Source organism: Danio rerio, chromosome 22, assembly GCF_049306965.1.
Source record: "Danio rerio strain Tuebingen ecotype United States chromosome 22, GRCz12tu, whole genome shotgun sequence".
NCBI lineage: Eukaryota > Metazoa > Chordata > Actinopteri > Cypriniformes > Danionidae > Danio > Danio rerio.
The window spans coordinates 22,082,314-22,103,074 of NC_133197.1; the positions used below are offsets into that span (position 1 = coordinate 22,082,314).

The 20,761-nt window shown below is 38.5% G+C and overlaps 1 protein-coding gene across 2 annotated transcripts; it reads right to left on the bottom strand.

Moving 5' to 3' along the window:
• Nucleotides 1–823: 823 nt before the first annotated feature.
• Nucleotides 824–20,516, bottom strand: hdgfl2 (HDGF like 2). Of its 2 annotated transcripts, none has more exons than XM_009296311.5 (16): nucleotides 20,319–20,516; nucleotides 19,681–19,757; nucleotides 18,569–18,707; nucleotides 18,315–18,485; nucleotides 15,710–15,832; nucleotides 15,531–15,599; nucleotides 12,545–12,737; nucleotides 12,266–12,350; nucleotides 9,317–9,617; nucleotides 9,113–9,237; nucleotides 7,585–7,652; nucleotides 7,414–7,484; nucleotides 6,531–6,632; nucleotides 5,924–6,071; nucleotides 5,700–5,823; nucleotides 824–1,773 (listed from the first exon to the last, which is right to left on the bottom strand). In XM_009296311.5, the coding sequence occupies exons 1-16, from the start codon at nucleotides 20,388–20,390 to the stop codon at nucleotides 1,653–1,655; spliced, it is 1,989 nt and encodes a 662-aa protein (XP_009294586.2). In that variant the 5' UTR covers nucleotides 20,391–20,516; the 3' UTR covers nucleotides 824–1,652.
• Between the last annotated feature and the right edge of the window lie 245 nt (nucleotides 20,517–20,761).

Genomic DNA, 20,761 nt, shown 5'->3' on the forward strand with positions numbered 1-20,761 from the left:
CAGTTTCCTGCATATTTAAGTTCCAACCCAAATTAAACAAAGCTAAACTAGCTAATCAACCTCTTTCTAGGTGTATTAAAACTTTCAGGGAGATGTGTTGAAGGAAGTTAGAGCTAAACTATGCCGGATCCCGGCCCTCCAGGACCGAGTTTGGACACCCCTGGGTTAGTTGAAAATGCATCTTTAAACTCCTCCTACTCTGCTCTGATTGGTCAGATGGCTCAGCCAGCTGTAATTAGTCAAAATCATTTTCTATTTAGCAAAATTATATTCTATCTCTTTATATTCTATAACAATTTATTTTTATAAGTAATAAAAGTTATTAAAATAATCTACTAAAACCAACAAAGCCACCTACACCACTCACATTCAATAACTTTCCTTCCACTGAGCCCCTTTATTAATCCGAGGTCGCCACAGTGGAATGAACCGCCAACTTATCCAGCAAGTTTTTACACAGCGGATGCCCTTCCAGCCGCAAACCATCTCTGGGAAACATCCAAACACACACACTCATACACTACGGACAATTTAGCCTACCCAATTCACCTGTACCACAGGTCTTTGGACTGTGGGGCAAACCAGAGCACACAGAGGAAACCCACGCGAACACAGGCAGAACATGCAAACTCCACACAGAAAGGCCAACTGAGCCTAGGCTCGAACCAGCGACCTTCTTGCTGTGAGGCGACAGCACAACCTACTGCGCCACTGCTCCGCCCGAGCTGCTGATTTATATAACATAATTCCTATATAATAAATTACCAACATTCTACAAATATATCTATTATTTACAAGTAATAACAAAGAATATCATAACACATTTCATAGTATACCACTATACTAGTATTTTATTTTGAATAAATGGTTCTTCTACAAAAACATTCAAAATTGTGTCCATCATGCGGATTTTTTTTATTTAATCCTTTTACGGATACTAAAAAAAAGAAGTTTGGACCAAGTTACATAGCACTAGAAACATGTTCATATTAAGCATGATAAGTGTGTTTTATGACATCCAAGAAAAACAAAACGGCATTAATCGGGTCAACCTATGCAGATGTAAGTTGCCATAATCAGAAGACTGAACAACCAACAACAAACGGTCAATAAGTCTACAGAATTTAGTAAAAGTCTATAGACAGGAGTTACTGAAATCCATACCAGACAGATCAGATGCAGATTTGTGCACTAATAAGAATGATGATGATGATACTTCATGATTTCTTGCTGAATGGGAGTCGATGAACACAAAAGCAGATTTTTTTCTTTTTCCTTTTTTCATATAAAACAAAAGGAAAAAAGTTTGACTCATAAAAAGCGGCTACGTAGTACAAGCACAGTCTCCAAATACATTTGGGCTTCGGTGTTTTTCTGTTTGTTTGTTTTTTTTTGTTATAGACGTCAGTGTGGTTCTGAAATAAAACGTTCCCGCTCGATCATCAGAATCCTCCGCGTGGAACATTTAGGTTAAGGCGCTTGTTTGCCTCGTGACGCCTCGATTCAAAAGTGCTAATAAATGTTCATGTCACGTTTTATGTACAACACGAAGAAAAACTCATGTAAGTCACAAAGGTGGGCAGACAAAAAGTAACACAGATGAATGAAGGAAGCCAAGGTGTGTTTGTGAGCATAAAAGGAGGCGAGCGCAGTTAGCTCTCAGACGACATCTGCTCGTCCTGCTCTCTGCTGTCCTCTTTTACATCTGCGTCCGCTGTGGGATCCGCCTCTGTAGAGTCATTTAGCTGATCTGCTGGCTCATCTGGATCAGGCCTGAAAGACAAACGGGCAGGTAATCAGCATGTAATGTGTATTACAACAAAGTCTATATAATACACGAAATGTGTCACTCCTAATGTTTTGAACAGGGAAAAGTGTAACGTCTATAGACGAATTACTGGGTTGTAAACATTCAGGATGGGCGCATATCGCGGCTGCTGAACAAAATCAGGAACGTTAGCATTTACAGCAAAGGAATGACATCCGATGCGGTACAGAGTTTGTTGCTGTTTTAGAAATAAGTTATATTGATTACATATTATATATATTATTTACATAATGGTTTCAACGTATTATAACAGCTTGTCACCCACTGATGAGCACAGTTAATCTGCAAAATTTACATTAAAGTGAGTGGCGTTCATCTGACAGGTCCATTTGCGATAGCATCCTTCCATTGGATATTGGATGTGACGAAATGGCCAAGCGTCCAGTAGCCCAAAATATACAATTATCTCTCATTGAAAGTTGTTTTTACAAGAGAGAAGTTAAAGGCCTACAAGTCTTTGGATGCCAACAATGTTCTTCTGTGTGGTCATGTGAAAGAATTAATGTTTCATGATTACCAGATTCAACACTATGTAGTGCTAAAAACCGAGGCTCTGTCTAGCCAAAGAGGAGGAAAGAAGACGGAACTGTACAAGGCCTGGGTAATCATCAACGAGCAAAACTACTGCATTCTGACAGCAAGTTACACCTGTACGGCAGGGTATGTGAACTTACATTTTCACATTTTATTCTAAGCATTCAGCGTCTGCAGTTTAATTCATCATATTTAACTGTTTTTGCTGAAATCATGGCTGCAATCAGAAACGAGTAACATGTATGATTCAGCATAGCGTGAACTTACCTGATATAACATGAGAACCGCAGAGTCCAGCATGTATGTGCGGTTGAACCCGTGTGACGTCGGTTAGTAATTCCCCTATATGACGAATGAAGCCCCACCTTCTAGTTCTGCCGACTGTGAAACAACTTGCCTTAAAGGGACTTGGATGACAACTATGAACTGGGTAATGAGTCCAGTATCTAGCTCTTTTTCTCGCTTTGTTTACCTAAAATAGGGCTTCGTTCTAAAATAGGCAAAACGCCTGCTTGACGGGCACAAACTGTCGCAAAAGACTGCTGAAATTGGAGCCTTGACATGCGCAGAAGGACTGTCTGATGGAGCCAGAGGAGGAGCCGCGAAAATGAGCGGAGTCGAGCTTCCAACCAAACGCTTTATGTAAAATCAACCACGCCCCCCGAACTTCTCAGCATGCGTTTGCTGTCATATCAACACAAATGGATGTAATAACGTTAACAAATATGAGGGTTTTAGATATTTAATCGCGCCAGCTCCAGGCCGCAGCGCATAACCTACTCGCGGCGTCGCGGGCTGATTCCGGCTCGCATGCGGCAGCGCCGGCTCGCTCGGCCGCCGCCGCATCTGGCTCGATTGACTCGGGCTGGAATTGGGCAGTGAGTCCAGGCATCCGGAGTGGGTCCAGCAGAGGTAGTCAGTCTGAGCTCTGAGGGGTAAGTCTCCAGCAGGCGAGAATCTAGCCGGAACTGGAATGAGTGTATTTTGCTATCTGGGTGGCTAGGCGTGTATCAGCAAACTAATAAAGCCCGAAAAAAGCCCTGACCTTAGCGAATAAACAGTGTTCCACCAGATCATGTATGTCAAAAACTGTAGTTTACTGCTGAACTCATTTTGTCATGGTAAAATAACACAGAAATCGAATAATAACACTTCAGTCTCCTGCCGAAGCTCAGACGCGCTGCTTTGAGAAACTGTCAATCACAGCTGTCAATCACGATGACACGCCCAGCATTAAATTACTGCTAAAAACAAACTGTTTACAAAAATGAAGATCTGCACCTATTTCAGCACAATAATCAATCGACCAGAACCATCTTTCGGGATATTTTATTGCAAGTGTAATAATTTTTTTTATTTGGGCTCAAGTCTCCTTCATTAACACGGAGGTGGCAGGCTTTATGACTTGTACTGCAGCCAGCCCCCAGGGGGCGATCTAACGGCTGAGACCTTCACTCAAACGCAGGCTTGCGGCACACTTGGTCTGAAATGGTTTGTTTAAAGGTCATTTTTAGGCTCCTCCTACTCTGCTTTGATTGGTCAGATGACCCTGTCTGTTGTGATTGGTCTAAATCAAAAGGCTATTATAATTTCTAAATTTCAGCTCCTCCGCAGTGAGCAAACAGCATTTAATGAGCCAATCCAATCCTCGTCAAGCATAATAGGCAAGACGAACAAAACTCTTCCAGACCCCAGCTACAGCTGAAGTAGACTTTAGCTATGTTTACATCCACCTATATTCATGTGCATTTTAAAATATTGCACAGAAAAATGGTTAACTGGAAATGGAAACGCCAAGATGCACATACATTTTACTCTGCTTGTTAAGTGGTCACATATGTAATAATGTTTCCGGGTCCAAGCCGCCATTCATTTGAGTGGAGAAATCATTAGTTTATGATCACGTTTTATTCCTATTACACATTAAAAATAATGTTATATAAAATCATAGTGTACACAACAATCTCTGGGCTTGTGCATAACAAATACCAAAAATTTAACAATTTATAAAAAAAAATTATCACTTTCTGGCCATTGGATACTAGGCATGGACATATATATTGCGATCGTGATTTTCGAAAGTATTAAATCCCTTTGTAAACGTTTATTATTACCATTTCATGAGTCTCCCCATTCAGTTGAATAGAGCGCTTAAACCCGGAAGCCGCTTCGCGTGACGTCACACTTAACAAGCGAATAATGAGCATAACGGAGTAGAATAAAGATTTTATCTAATAAGAAAAAGATGCATATACACTATGATGGAAACACGCATCCTGAATAAATGCCAGCATGCACATAAAAAAAGTCATGTGATTTTAAATTTACAGATTATGATAAAAAATTGGTGAGAATTAATTGATGCCATTATGATGAACCACATTGTAAAACATCTAAAATGTTGTTTTGGTCATTCTAAAATCCCAAAATATATCATCAAAGTGGTTCAATATTATTATATCCAGAAGTGTGTTGTGTCTTTGTCTATAGCATTGGGTCTTCGTCTTCTGAGGCACAAGTCATTTTTTTTTATATCTGACTAGTTTATCAGAAAGGGACAATTTTGTTGAATGGAAACATTGAATGGAATCGTCACTCGCAAATGCTTTAGGCGACATCCCAGTTTTATGTAAAAGTTCAATCCCGATTTTTGACGGAAACAAAGCCATCGATCAAGGATTTCATTGAAGATCAAAGTTTAAAAATAGAGCTTTCATTTGGGAAAACATTTTCATCTTCAAAAACTCTGTAGCAGAGTAAGATAATAGAGCATTTTAAAACAGAGTGAAAAGGGGCTTTTGCATCACGTAGTAACAGCAACATGAACCAGCCACAAGTTCCAGTTCCCCAACAACTAATTTCCTCCAAGACCGTTTTCCAAGTCGTATCTGCAGCAACGCAAGCCAGCTGACAGTGACAGCTAAAGTGCTGCATTAAACAAAATCAACACCTGGAGGTTGTAAAACTCTGTGGTCAAAGCAGTGTTTTCATTGTGCGGGTCACGCTTTTCATGATAACGGAGACTGAAGGTGGACATATAAGTTATGTGTTTGAAAACAAGGAGCAATTGCAACCTTTGTAGTGCTTCACATCAAGGCTGAAAGAGAACGCAACAGGTAAATGCTGCTGACATTAGCTAATTGAATCATCGCAAACTTAAGTCACTGTAGTTCCAATTAAACCCTGCTCTGAAGTAGAAACTAAAATCAGTTGCCCAAAATGGCTTTCCTAAAACTAAATTTGATCCCATTTTATGTTTTTGGCAAACATGCCAAAAAATGTAATACTTCTGCCAATAGTTCTATGAAATAAGAAAAAGTTCCTACGATGCCTTCACCTAATGCCATTTGGGGATTTGTTCTCATCCGGGTTGTCTTGGTCTGTGGGTTTGGAATTGCTTTCAGATTCAGAAACGTCTTTTCTCTCTCCTTCGGATTCTCCATTCACTGGTTTGGAATCGTCTGGGTGGAAATAGACAAAGGTATATGCAGAAAGTTATTAACTTTCTATATGTTTTATTGCTTAAAAGTATGCATCACAAAACTGTTTCACAGCGTTCACCTGTGTTTTGTGCGTCTTGCTCTTCTTGATTCTTTTCATTGGGTTTTGGTTTACCAGTCTCAATTTTGCCAATGAACTGAAGCTTTAGTTTATTATAGACTGCGGTGGCCTTCTCCATGACTGCATTGCTGGCTTTGTACCGACGAATCTAGAAGAAAAATAAAAAAAGTGTACTACATATAAGATGGGAACATTATTTAATAATTACCTCAAAATATTTGAGGTTTTTTTTGTTGAATGTATTTAAGATTGTTGGTAACCAGTAGCTATTGACTTCTACAGTGGGAAAAATATACTATGGAAGTCAATGGCTTCCGAATTCTTTCTTGAAAAACATTTGTGCTGGATCATCTACCTAATATTAATATTTAGCAGTGATAATTTAAGGCCTAGTCATATAGGTTATTATAAATTGTTATTTCCATAAAAACATTCTGAGAGTTGGAATTACATTATTGAAAATCTACTACAAAAGAAAAGAACTTGAGCAATTTTCATTTTGGGTGAACTATCCCTTCAATCATTATCAAAAGAAATTTCTCTCAAAACGTTTTTACAATTAATTGCAAACTCTAGAAAACACTAATAAATTGGTAAGAGGTTGTACCTTTTTGAGGGTGGCAATAACATCAGCATTCTTCTGCAAGATGTGAGTGGTCACTTGTACCGAGCTGAGCTCATCCAAGGCTTGTAGACACTTCTCAATGTCCTAAAGATTGAAAAGAAGCACACGCCATAGAATGAGATCAAAGAAAAGGCAAATCAGGCCACTTTCAGATGTCTAGAAATACATGGCCTAAAAATATAAGTGTTTTGTCCATTTAGAAGTCACATGGGAATAAAAATGAGGGCTTGTTGTTTGCCATTAAGAGCATTGTTATCATTACTAATGTAATTAAAAATATGTGTGTTAATCAAAACTTAGTTTAAATTAAAGCACAAAGAAATGTATGTATTTTACCTTATAAATATTGTTGGTTTATTAAATAAATAACGTCATGAAAATATTGAGAGCGGGAGAGTGAATTTTGACTTTATTGCCATTTCAGCTTCTTTGGCTATGCCAAAAAACAAACCAAGTTTACCACATTTTATAAATGACACTTTTTTTTATAGTTAAAAAAAATTTCAAAAAATTAAAAGTCACCAACAGCAATAAATAAAACACAAGGTAAAATACATAAATAATAATAATAATGATAATATATGACAAAAATCAAAACCAGTTTATGGTTTCTTGGAAATATTTAATAATAAGTTTAAACATGTTAAAGGACATGAATGAAAAATAAAACAAGTAATTAAACCTAAATATGAACATAAAATGCTTTAATAACTAAAAAATGACAAAAGCACATAACATTAATTAAAAATTTAAATGACAATTGATGACAAATTTTTAAATGACTATTGATGATAATGAAGTTGGACATTCACAGAAATGGTCCAAAAGAAAGCAGCATACTTAGGCTTGTGATATCACAACTTACCGGGTTGTCAACTTTTAGTGCAAACTTGATGTCTGTGTGGAGCTTCTGTAACTTCTCTTCTGGCGAGGGCTCTGATGGTACACAGGGGCGACAGAAATGAGAGTTACAGCGTGATTACCATAAAAATGATTTAAAGAGACTGAACCGTAAGGAGAACAAGCTTCAAGTGACCTTTTTTCTTCTCTACTTTCTTCTCAGGTGGACGCACCGGCTTCCGTTTTGGCTTCTCGGGTTTAGGCCTTGAGGGAAACAGTTGGTATTGGAAATTAAAACGTACATGCTCTTATTAAATTCAAGTTATAATTTCAAAGTAGATTAAATTCAGAGGTTTTTTTATTAATAAACAAGCTGAACTGATCAACTAGATCTGTGACAAACTCCAAATCCTTGAAAAAGATTAGCACAATAAAGGAAATGATTCACTTAGAATTCCTTACATGTGTTATTCATACGTCCACTGGGGCTTTTCATCAAATCTGGACTCCTTACCTGGATTGTATTGATGTTTCTTTAAGCTGTATTGTGGGTTAACGCATGTCATAATTAAATTTATGCATTTTATTTTACCATTATTTTATTTTTATACATTTTCATTTTGTTAATTATTTATTTACTTATATTTCCTAGTATTGCTATTATTAATTTAGTATTTATGTACAGTTGAAGTCAGAATTATTAGCCCCCCTTTGATGTTTTCCTTTTTTTAAATATTTCCAAAATGATGTTTAACAAAGCAAGGAAATTTTCACAGTATCTCCAAACGTATATTTTCTTCTGGAAAAAGTCTTATTTGTTTTATTTCGGCTAGAATAAAAACAGTTTTTAATTATAAAAACATTTTAAGATCAAATGTATTGGCAACTTTAAGCTATATTTTTTTCCGATCTCAAGTCGATTTCCAGTCTACAGAACAAACCATCGTCATAAAATAACTTGCCTAATTACCCAAACCTGCCTATTAACCTAGTTAAGCCTTTAAATGTCACTTTAAGCTGTATAGAAGCGTCTTGAAAATTATCTAGTCAAATATTATTTACTGTCATCATAGCAAAGATAAAACAAATCAGTTATTAGAAATGAGTTATTAAAACTATTATGTTTAGAAATGTGCTGATAAAATCTTTCCGCCATTAAACAGTGATTAGGAAAAAATATATATATAAATTTATTCCGTCTTTCCTTAGCATTGCATTGTTAAAATAGGCATTGTCTGTCAGTTTATTTCAATGTGTTTTGTGATTAATAGTAAAATGTCAATAAAAATGTAAAAATGGTAAAAATGTGATCTGTCAAATATTGCTAAAATGTGCATTATTTGTCAGTGTCATAGTACAAGATTTCATTTTAAGATTTTTTTTTTTTTTTTTTGACAATCAAGTATAATTATTGGAATAAAGCCATGAAAAAATTTAATTTCAGGACTTTCAAGGACCTATGTTTGTTTTTAAGTACTTTCCAGGCCTTGAATAAATAATGTCTGGATTTCAAGAACTTTCAAAAAGCGAGGGAACCTTGATTCTTAAAAATAAATAGACATTTTACAATTTCTTTAGAAACATTATTTTGGGTGAACCATTTCATTGAAACATTTAACAAGATAAACAAATGAAAACAAAAACAAAGCCAAATATTGAATATTACTAGTTAGTGTACATTCATAAATGATTCGGATGATTTCAGTTGCTGTATGAACACATACTTTGCTTTGTGCTTCTCCTCTGATCTCTGTGGCTTCTTCTCTTTGATCGGTCTCTCTTTTTTCTCCTTCACCTCCTTCTCCTTCTTCTTTTGCCGCCCTTTTTGGCTTTCTTTTTTCTTTTTCAGCTGAAATGCAACACCAGGTTAACATGTTAAGAAAAGACACTCACAGAAACTGTTTAATGGAAAGTTCTGGTCTACTTGCCTCTGAGGGGGGTGGCGAGTCCGAGTCAGACGGTGCAGGGATGGGTGGAGGCGGAGGTTTCTTAGATTTTTTGAGAGGATGATCGTCTACTTCATCGTCCGAGGAGCTGCTACCACTGCTGCTGCTTCCTCTCCTCACCTTGGTCTCTTTGTCTTTTTTCCTTTTTTCTTCCTCCTCTTTCTCTCGCTCCCGGAGCCGGCGGAGCTCTTCGGCCTCCTCTCTCTTTCTCCGCTCTTCCAGCTCCTTCCTCCGCTCCTCGTCTCTCTTCTTCCACTCACTGACGCGGTCTGTGTCGCTGTCACTTTGTAAAAAAATGAAGCACAAATGATAATCCATGCACTTCACTGAATAGTTGGATGTTCTTTGAAGATAATGTGAACATGTTCATCCAATTAAAGAGACAGTTGACACAAAAAACTAAATTCTGTCATCATTTGCTCATCCTAGACTTGTTCTAAACCAGGTTTTGTTCTGTTGAACACAAAAGAAAAAATTGAAGAATGTCGGAAACCTGTAACCATTGACTTTTATAGTATTTACTGTTCTCCTACTATGCTTACAGGTTTTCTGCTGTCTTCAAAATATCCTCTTTTGTGTGTTTGGAATAAGTCAATGATGACAGAATTTTACTTTTTGGGTGAACTGTCTTTTTAATTGGATTAGCATGTTCACAATGATAAGGCACTTCTAATACTTTTTCAATACTTCAAATCATTCTTCAATACTTCAAAGAAATTGTGCTTTTGGTCACATGCCGGGAGATGTGTAGCAGTATTAATTTATTAACAACAGTAGCAGTATCCTTAAAGAAACAGTGGAAAATAAAACCTGCTTGTTTAAATCTACTAGTCAAACATGAGCATAATTTGCTTCAAATGAAGCTGCAAATGCAATTTATGCAATACTTCTTAAAACTTATTGCAAATGACGCATTGTATACTATATAAGCTCTTAGAAACAGTAGCCAATTAGATTTAATCTACTATTTACACCTGACATTGTTTTCATCAATTTGATGATGTTTTGAGCTTGTCCAGATATTGAAAATGCACTTGCTTGGATTGATTCTGTAGTGTAAACACTCAAATACGTTTGAACAGCCACAACAAGGTATCTACAGAAATCAGAGGCCCAATCCCAATTCGACCCCTTAACTCTACCCCTCATTTTGCACATTCACGAGAAGGGGTAGGAGTGTCTCAATTCTCTTTGGCTTAAAGGCGTAGGGCTAATGGGAAGAGCTAGATAGCTCTTGAAACTGAGATACGTAGAACCACACTGGAAACCAAGGGGTACAAAAAATATTCTAGAATGCAGCCACAACAGCAGCATGGCTGCACAGGGAAATCAGGAGATGCACAAATTAGAATTCTTAATCATTATTATGCATTTTTACAACAAACAAACACATGTTTTAATACATTTATAACCGCGTTTGTGTTTTACCATCATGCTTAAAAAAAAAAACGCTAAAATAAAAACCGCTAGATTTTGCCATCTATAATCCCTAATAATAACTAGTGTACAGCAGTCCCACAACATTGGGTCAATCGATGACACGGGAATACCCTGTTAGAAAAGTCTAATGGTCTAGTGGCGCCTTTTTACAGTGTCTGGTATAACGTTAATGTTATTTTTGGTGTGTTTACATAGATGAACCTTGCCACAGACACAATCTTATTGCCAAATTATATCGTTGTGACAACATGATATTGTTGCCTTTAGTGAGTTCCTGAAGATAAATACCAAAAAAATAACACAACTGGAATAACTACAGCAGTCGCCGTCATCGATTTCGTATGAAGCAAGAGATCGTGATTATCTATGATGCCGCGTGCAGGCGCTGTAGTGTTGTCCCATTTCTTATGCTGCGTTCACACCAGACGCGGAACGCGCGTCAAGCACGAGTGATTTACATGTTAAGTCAATGCAAACGCACGAATAGACATCCTGCGGAATGAGGCAAATGGCGCGGGGCGAATTGAGCGTTTCGCGCGAATCTCTCGAATTCGAAAATCTGAACTTCAGCGTACATTCGGGCCGCGTTAACCAATCAGAAGCTTGCTCTTGTGGGGGCGTGATTGTGACATAGAACCTTTTCCGAGGGAAATCCTCCAGCCTTCACCGACAACAGTTCAAACTCGGCTTGGCTCAGTCAGAAGCACCGCTGAAAGCCTCCGTCATCCAGGTTAAGATTCTGGAGGAGTTTATGAGCTCACAGAGCTGGATGCACCTCTGAAAGGATGTAGTGGACTCAGACACGACCCTAAACGTATCGACGCTGTTTTTCAGTCTTCATAAAGCACATAAGCACTGTTATTTTCTTCATAAAATCCATGTTAGCCATTTAGCTATGAAGCTAGAGTCTTCGGGCAGACAGAAGCCCTACCCATCACACGAATCCACGTCTGTTCTGAAGTGAATTTGACACGCGAATGAAGCGGGGTTTGACACGCGTATGAAGCGAGTAAACTATTTACGCGCGAATAGCGCAATTTATCCGCGCGTTCCGCGTCTGGGGTGAACACAGCACATTTTCATACAACTATACAGTGTTTAATCAAAAAATATACAGTTTAATCCTATGTAAAATAGCATTTAAGACTTTTAAATCGTTTTTAAGGGCCCTAAAATTCTCTAAATTGACTATCATCAACCCCAGATGGACACCCTGCACAAAACATGATCTCTCCACTACTCACAGAGCATTTTATTATTGGACATGTTGTTTGTGTATCAATTGTACTTTTGTGCCACTTTGAGCACTCCTGTGGGAGTAATTTAGAGTGTGATAAAATAGAAAAGGGCCTCGATAAAATCTAAAGTGGTTAAAGTGTGTTAAAACCTGGTGGAAACAATAATGCATCTTGCTTGACCACTTGCGATCAAAACCATGTTAATAGCAAGTGAAATAAGTATAAAAATTAAAAATGCTAAAAACAAACTCACCTATCGCTATCTGATGATGAGGAAGGAGCTCGTTCTGGAGCTGGTTTGGGTTTCCTTGCCCGTGGCTTTGGTGGTGGTTTCTCCGCTTGGAAAATGACGCAAAAAGAAAGCGTCCTTTAGCATTCTGATGTACCTGTCTAGGATTCCTGATATCCGAGTGCCGAGGACAACTGTCTCAGGTAAAGTTTCCATCCGCTGCTGCTATTCAGCGCAGTTACTCAAGCATTAAAACTAATTATAATATGTTCTGAGTTCATGTTGCAAAGCGAGCGGTCTCACCTTTCTTGCGTCCTTGTGGGGCTTTTCTTGTAGGGGGAGGAGGAGGAGGAGGCTCTGAATCGGAGTCCGATTTGGATCCAGACTGCGATTCAGATCCGGAAGCAGCTGGTCGTGGCTTTTCATCTTCTGAATCGCTCCTGGCAGCCTTCTGATCCGACTGAGACCCCGAGTCTGAATCAGAGCCAGAAGACGCCTTCTGAAAAGATACAAAAACAGTTTAATAACAAGAAAAGTGTGTAATTAGAGAGCAAGCTGGGTAGTAACGGATTACATGTAATCTGGATTACGTAATCTGGTTCTAAATATCAAGTATTTGTAATTAGAGTAAACTACTTTCACAATAGCTACTTTATGGATTACATACTATTTACATAAATGGCAGTAAATAAACAGTCATTTTTCCATTTTTTTAAACGTTTATATTAACAGTTTTGCAGATATTTTTAATGTAATTTGACATGGTTAGCGCATTGGATTCTGTGTCCTGATTGGCTGTAGACCATTGTCAATCAATATCCTCCATGCTGTGTCTTCTGTACAATACAAAGTCCGTTCAGCTTGCCAAATTTACATAAATCTGATCGCTAGCAGTGTAACTCTGAAGTACTGTACTGTATGTTTGCAAGTTTTCTCCTCACAATGTCGACGAAAAGCTCTGCACCGTCAAAGGCACCTGCAATGGCACCAAAAAGGCAGAGGAAGATGCTAACCATTGAACAAAAATGAACTTCTGGAAATGCATAAGGATGGTAGAAGTTACGCAGCTGTAGGGCGCCTATATGGAATAAATGAAGATCAAATGGTTTTGATCTGTGGTTTCATTACTGGACTTATTTTTTTACAAAGGTATGAATTTTGAGTTTTAAACAAGAGAGAAAAGTGTGAAAATAGTAATGCCTGTCTGAGAAAAGTGCAATAAGTGTGTAGTGAGGCTTTTTACAGCCTTAAATCATCTAGAATAATTGTAAAAAATAAAGCTGAATACTTCACTGATTTCACCTGTTGAGGGATATTTTTAGAACGTAACTCCCGCAATTAACGATTTTTTTCCCTCAACTCTGTCACATCCAAATCTAGCATTAATTTTTAATTCAATTTTGGATGTAGCATCTTTGTACAGTTGCTATTTTCTGAATTTACTAAATTGTATATAAATGTTTCACCACATCTTATGATTTTATTCAGTTCTACTATAAGCAAAAACTGTTAGTATTTTTTAAGTATTAACTGTCCATCCGGCGACGCAGTGGCGCAGTAGGTAGTGCTGTCGCCTAAAGCCTGGTTTATACTTCTGCGTCAAATGACCAGCGTAACCCACGGCGCATGCAACGCGCGTAGCTGTGCATTTATACTTCTGCGCACTGTCTTTGTTGGTCTGCATTACTACTTCCGAAACGCTAGTTGGCAGTGAGTTGTTAATGCTCCTCTGTGTCAAGTTTCTTCGCTAATGTTTTGCTTTTCCTGAACACTTCCTGAATGTACTAGTGTCTCAAACTCGCTCATTTGGAGGCAGGAACCGGCAGAAGTGCAACAACTTTAACTATGTGGTAAACACAAAACAAAACTTTCCATCCGGAGCTCCTTCACGGGACTTCACACTTGCAAACAATCACTCCATCGGGCTCGCAACGCTCGCGCGGCTCTCAGTACCGCCCAGACTCATCAGCGCTACCAAGAAGATCAATCACAGAGCTTGCACTACACGTCGTTGCGATGTGTAGTCACATTTTTTTGAGAGGTGCACATCAGCGACGACGACGGCCACGGCGTTGGGCTATGCGTCAACGCAGTAGCATACGCGTACGTTTGACGCAGAAGTATAAATCAGCCTTTACAGCAAGAAGGTTGCTGGGTCGCAGGTTCGAGCCTCGGCTGGGTCAGTTGACGTTTCTGTGTGTGCATGTTCTCCCTGCGTTCGCATGGGTTTCCTCCGGGTTTTTTCCACAGTCCAAAGACATGTGGTACAGTTGAATTGGGTAGGCTAAATTGTCCGTAGTGTATGAGTGTGTGTGTGTGTGAATGTTTCCCAGAGATGGGTTGCGTCTGGAAGGGCATCCTCTGTGTAAAAATGTGCTGGATAAGTTGGCAGTTCATTAAACTGTGGCGAGCTCGGATTAATAAAGGGACTAAGCCGACAAGAAAATGAATAAATGAATGAAAACTGTCCATCCATTTCAATTAAAAAAAAAGCTTTTAAGATTCTTGTTGGTTATAAAGAACAAATTTTCTTTATATTCATCAAAATAGTATGAGATTACTCTACATCTCTGGGGTATATGCAGGAATCCTAAAGATAATTTCAATACATTTTTAAGACTTCAGTGATCAGTATCAAACCCTTCACTTAATAAACTGTTGTTAATTCACAGTTAAATAAATCAATGGAGCACAACCATGTAACCGAACTCAGATAAACTTGAAAGAATAAATTACATGGTTGTTTTCAGCGACAGGCTTCAGCCACTGTTTAAACTCGTCTTTCTCCATCCAGGAGTACGCAAATTTACATTTTTCCCATTTTGCAGTCTGTTTCACTCTATGGTTCCTCTACATGTGAAGAGAGTCACATCACCTTCCCACGTTTGTCTCAAATTATGTGACACCACCCAGATGGAGGAGCTTGGCCAGATGTGCCCCGGCTCGAACAAATTAAGCACAGCGATGTTAATATTAGGAGGAAAATTTATATATTTATGCTTTTTTAGAGTCAAGCACTTTGGATAAATAAGCGATTGAGACTTTTTTATACATTTTAAGTGCCTTCATTTTCTCATAATTTATTTATCAACTTTTAAAACCTTTTAAGAACCCGCGGACACCCTACGTTAGCAGGAAAGTTATCCAAATGTAATCCAAAAGTAGTCATAAATGTGTGATCTAAATGTTAAAAAAATCACTTTTCATTTAATTTGGAATCAGAAACTGATTACAATTCAAATGTAATCTACCCAGCTGTGAATTGAGATGGACAATGAGGTCTTCTTACCTTCCTCCTGCCCCTGCCAGCTGGCTTTTTGCCTCCTCGACCGCCTGACTCTTTCTGTGGTGTGAAGTCCTGGAGAAGACATTGGTAACTCATTAATGCAATTTGAACGTGCTTAAAATCAGGACAGGGTACAGGTAAGGTTAACATGATGTTTTGCAGCAAATTCCCCGCAGATATACCTGGTCACTGTTTTTGCCGGAGTCCGAGTCTGAGCTGGGTGACGGTTCTGGTTCTGAGGGAGATCCACTCTCCTCTCCATCTCGATCACTGGATGATGCCCGTGCTTTCTTCACTGGTGGCCGCTGTATAGTTTTATATACACATTGCTTTTAAATCAATTATAAAAAACAAGATAAACTAGAGATTTTAAACTTCTAAAAAGACACAAAAGCATCATAAATTGATTTATACGAGTGACATGAGCAGCTTTTTTCAGGTCTAACATGTTAGCTTGCCAAAGTTAACATTCTGGAAAAGTTTGATGGTATTGTTTTTCTTAATGTCTGCATGAATCCAAAATTGCTGAGACTTATTTCAGTATGTTGATGTGCTTCTAACTGAAACAGAATATAGAGTAGGGGGTGGGGCTTTCTTTTTGCACATAATTCCCTCATAGTAAACAAGAGGTAAAGTCTAGGACACACATTGGCCTTCCTTTGAAATCCACGGTGCTTCATCGGTTAGCATCAGCCTGGCTAGTTGGATTGATGTGTTTACAAATCACCTCTCATCAGGTTAACATTGGAGCTCCTAAACTCCATTCAACATGCCGAATCGGCATCAGCTGAACACTGGCTATTTAGCAACCAATCAGAGTGCAAGTGTGGTGGGGTGAAGTAACGTAGCAAGTAAACACAGTCAAAAAGGAACACAAAGACACCGGCTGTAACTTCATTTCTTAAATATTTGCAAATTACATGGATTATTAGATTATGAGAAATATTTGCAGAAGGAAATCCCTCTGTAGCTAGTGGCAATTACTGTGATAGTTGTACTGAACACTGGTTTGTTTATGCATTGCATGTACGCATCAGACGTTCCGGTACTGCCCCCTGCGGTGCTGAAAGACACGTCCTCTTGAGCAGGTGCAGAACAAATGCTCTTGAATCAGTCAGCTGCCGCCGAGTTTGGTGTGTTTGTGTGCAGCTTTTTGGTATAGACCTTTTTCATGGCTGCTGCATGGTGGGCGCCATAGCGACCAGCGTCTTCCGGTACAATGCTAAAAACTTCCGTTTACAGCGTTTACAACTGGTAATTTGCGCTCCGAAAAATGGGTTTCAATAGCGTTTTTAATATATTGCAGAGTGTTTTTTTGACACACAACTTAGAAATGTGTCTGTTAAAGCCGTTTTAATTTGTCAGATGTGGTTCAAGCCCGTCAGTAATACGAGAAAAACATTCTCATAGTTCACGTGTCTGCCGTCAGAAATACAGTGTGTGTGTGTGTGTTCCTGGCCACTTCCACACACACGCAATACTTCGCTGCATTATAGAGCAAACTGTATTATTAGCATGAAACTTATGCAAGTCATGCAATTTACAAAAATGAGCAATAAAAGTCTGTTACTGATCCTCTGCTGGCTGATTTGCTGTTCATTCTAATCGCGAGCCGTTTATGTTTCATTTCATGTGTTATTTTTACTATGGTTTGTGTTTTTCTGTCATTTCGAAATGACACGCCTATATTTTCACGTTGTAACAGTTATTAAATCAGTGTGTCAGTGGGACAGTACAGGCTACGTGTGTGTGTCAAACATTTTGGTGAACTACATTTGTTTGGGTTGGTTATATATTTGAAAGAAAGAGAAACTGTTGACTTTAGCGATGACGAGGCTTCATTTAAACGGCAGAAGATGCCGTCTGACAACGAGGGAAAAACGCCTCACAGCAGCTGTTTTCCATCCTATTACATCGCTTTTTTTTTTAAATGATCAGTCCAGGAGATGGTGATGATGGACAACCAAATTAGTTCAAAGATGATAAAAGCTGGTAAAATAAATTAAAACTATCGTTTCAAAGCTGTCCAAATGTGACTGTTTACATGCATCAGGTGCTGACTGGAAGTTCTTAGCATTCTCCTTGCGCATACACGCAAAGCATCATGGGTAATTTTGCGTTCCAAGAAAAAGGTCTATAGACTAAACCAGACATAAGCCAATGTGAGGAAACAACATGACTGGGTTTCAACTGTGCTAGTTGTTTGCCGTCGGCTTGGAGTGTACTGCTCTTAAGAGGGGCATGGTTAAGAATACTGAGGCTAAAGACCACCATTCCATTGCAGAAGCAAGTGGTCAGACAATGATTAAAGATTACCAAAACAAATCTTTTATCAGTGGATTAAATTGGATGGATTCATTGTTCACCTTCAAGGTCTCAGTGTTGTTCGTTTGAGGGCAAAAAGAAGATTGATAAAACAGAGTAAGGGGAATACTGTTTTATAACATTCTGAAATCCCTGAGCTGCAATAAGCAGGAGTTTAAATGTGTCATGCTGCTTCAGTGTACTGCTAAACACAACAGCAATGGCGGCTGAGAGAGAGAAAGTTTTGTAAACATCTGGCAAACAGCCCTCTCCATGAGAAGCACCAGACTAACAATGAGCGCTAGCAAAATAAACTAATTTTGATTTCGCACTGACATTAACTGACTAAATCTTTGATGTTAACAGCTCTGAAAACAAAAAACCAAAGCAGCTGAAAGTGTAATACATCATACTGTGGAAAAACTGATTGAAAAATGTACACTGTAAATGTTCATGTTGGGGATGTTTAGAGTTTTTTGATACCTTTGGAGCAGGAGCTTTCCGCTTCACTGCGGGCTTCTTTTGATCCTCACTCCCGGAGTCAGAATCATCACTTCCCGTTTCGGCTTTTCTTGGTACCACTGCTTCCTCTTCTTCCTCCGCATCACTTGCAGCAGCAGGTTGGTTGTCCTCACTGTCCGATGATGATGCAGCCTAAACAAATACAAGATAATGTGACAAATCAGAACAGCCCTTAAGAATGACAGATGATTTTGGAGGCTGAAATGAAGACTTACAGCAGGGGTGTTATAGGAGGCATGGGGGTTGTTTTGGATTTCCCATAAGCCTTCGTTGAACCCTTTCCTTTTGTTGGGTTTCCCAAAGCGTTCCTGGTTTTTTTCATATGCAAAAAGGTCTTTGGGTGCAAGGAATGCTCTGGAAGGTAGTTAACATTTTAAAAGTTAAATTCAGAATTATGATCATAGATGACTTAAGTCATAGAAATTGTAATTTATACATTCATTTAGAATTTAAAGGTTTAAAAATCCTATTATTGAGGAAAAACAGCTTTAAAGTTGTTCAGATTAATCACTTGGCAATGTATAATGCTAATTAAATAATATGTTTCATACATTTATTGCAGGAACTGTACAAAACTATCTTAAATGGAACATGATGTTTATTAATATACTAATGAATTTTTGGCATGAAGAGAAAGAATGACCTTTAAAATACATGTTTGGCTATTGCCAAAAATATACTTGTGGAACAAAAGACTGCATTTGTGGTCCAGGGTCACATATTAAATAGTATTATGTTTTCATGACACCTTTCATCCAAACACACAAGACTTTTTTGTGTTTGGGTTACTCATATAAACAACATCTTCATTTTTGTGGCCGGAAAAGTCTGTAATTTACAGTGGAATATCCAGTCACAACACTTTGTTTACATGTAAGAGGTAAAAAATAACTATTTAATCCACAAATCTTATTTTCACAATGAGATGCATAACAGACAGCTGGACAATAGATACACTAACTTTTCATTTCATGTTGAGATGACATGTTTGTTTTTAAATCAAAAAGATATGAACCTCAGCTTACAAATAACTAAAAATCTTTATAATATCATCCTAAGCAATAAAAACTGCAAACCAAAATGAAAGAAGAAAGGAAATCCACATATGGACTGTGCACAGAAGTTATGCCTTAAAAAGGGTCCTACACTTGCACCTGTTGACTTGTGGGGTTAGATAAGATTACTCCATGCACGTTTTGCACAAACCACACTTTTAAAAATAATTCTTTAGTCAACATTAAGAAAAAGAATACAGTAAACCTCATAACGAGATCTTTACTCGTTAATAGCAACCTGGTGCACACTTAACAAAATAATGTTTACGTACGTTTCATGAGTCCCAAAGAAGAAAATGGGGATCTTATTAGGAGGTGGTTTGACAGCCCCGTCTGCAACATCTTCAATCTGCAAGAACAAAAAACGTATAATATAAGGTGATTTGCATGTTCATTGGTTTTTTTAAAGCTCATAAAAACAAAAATCCTTTTACACATGAATATTCCACTTTGCACAGAGTGAAACACGTGCAGCAAAGTATCTCCATGTGTAAACATTACAACTCAACACCCCTTCATTTACACTTTCCATGTGATTAAATCAAAACAATGCAAAACTCTCATCTCCAAATAAAGGACTTATTCCCATTTCCCAAATTATGCATCTAAAAACGACCCCCAACTAAAATAAACAGGACTTTGCGATCACGCGACCTTAGCTGCTCCTCCAGCAAACAAGTTAGCCAGCCTGCTAGCTTCATACATTCATTACCAAGCAAATACTACAAAACAAAACATCCCTTCACCCGCTTAGCTTCTAAATCAGCATACACTGCAGGTTTATCTGCACATATGCAGAGTACATTCGGAAATTAGAGGGTAATTAGAGGTAAAGCTGGTTGCGGAGGGTCTGTTGGGGGGTGTGCGCTCAAAGCACCGCAAACCCTGCGCGAGCTCCCGCTGCTCTTACCCGGGCCGGCCAGTGAGGGTAACCCTTCATTTTAGCGAAGACAAGATCCCCGGGCCGGAAGTTGTGCGGCATCTTGTCGTCCCTCTATGCACCGCTCCTCGTTCTGCTCGTTTCTATCCGTCCACGGTCCGTTTTTCAGGCCGACAGACAGCGAGACCTGGATCTGATACAGTACGTGAGGAAAGGCGGTTGGTTACTGCAGGCGGTTTCCGCCAATTCCATTTTTCGTCAGCGGAAGTCCCTCCCTCCAAGGACCGCTGATTGAAGGAACCGTCTGTCACTCTTTGCACAATGTGTACGCCGTTACACTGTAATTTTAATAAAATTTTATCAAGATTCGCGCTGACCTGATTATGAAACAAGTGTTAAAAATTACCTTAGAGTAAACGTGTATTTTATTTTTTAAATTTGCAAAGAGATTGCATTTCTTTACAAGTTTTTGT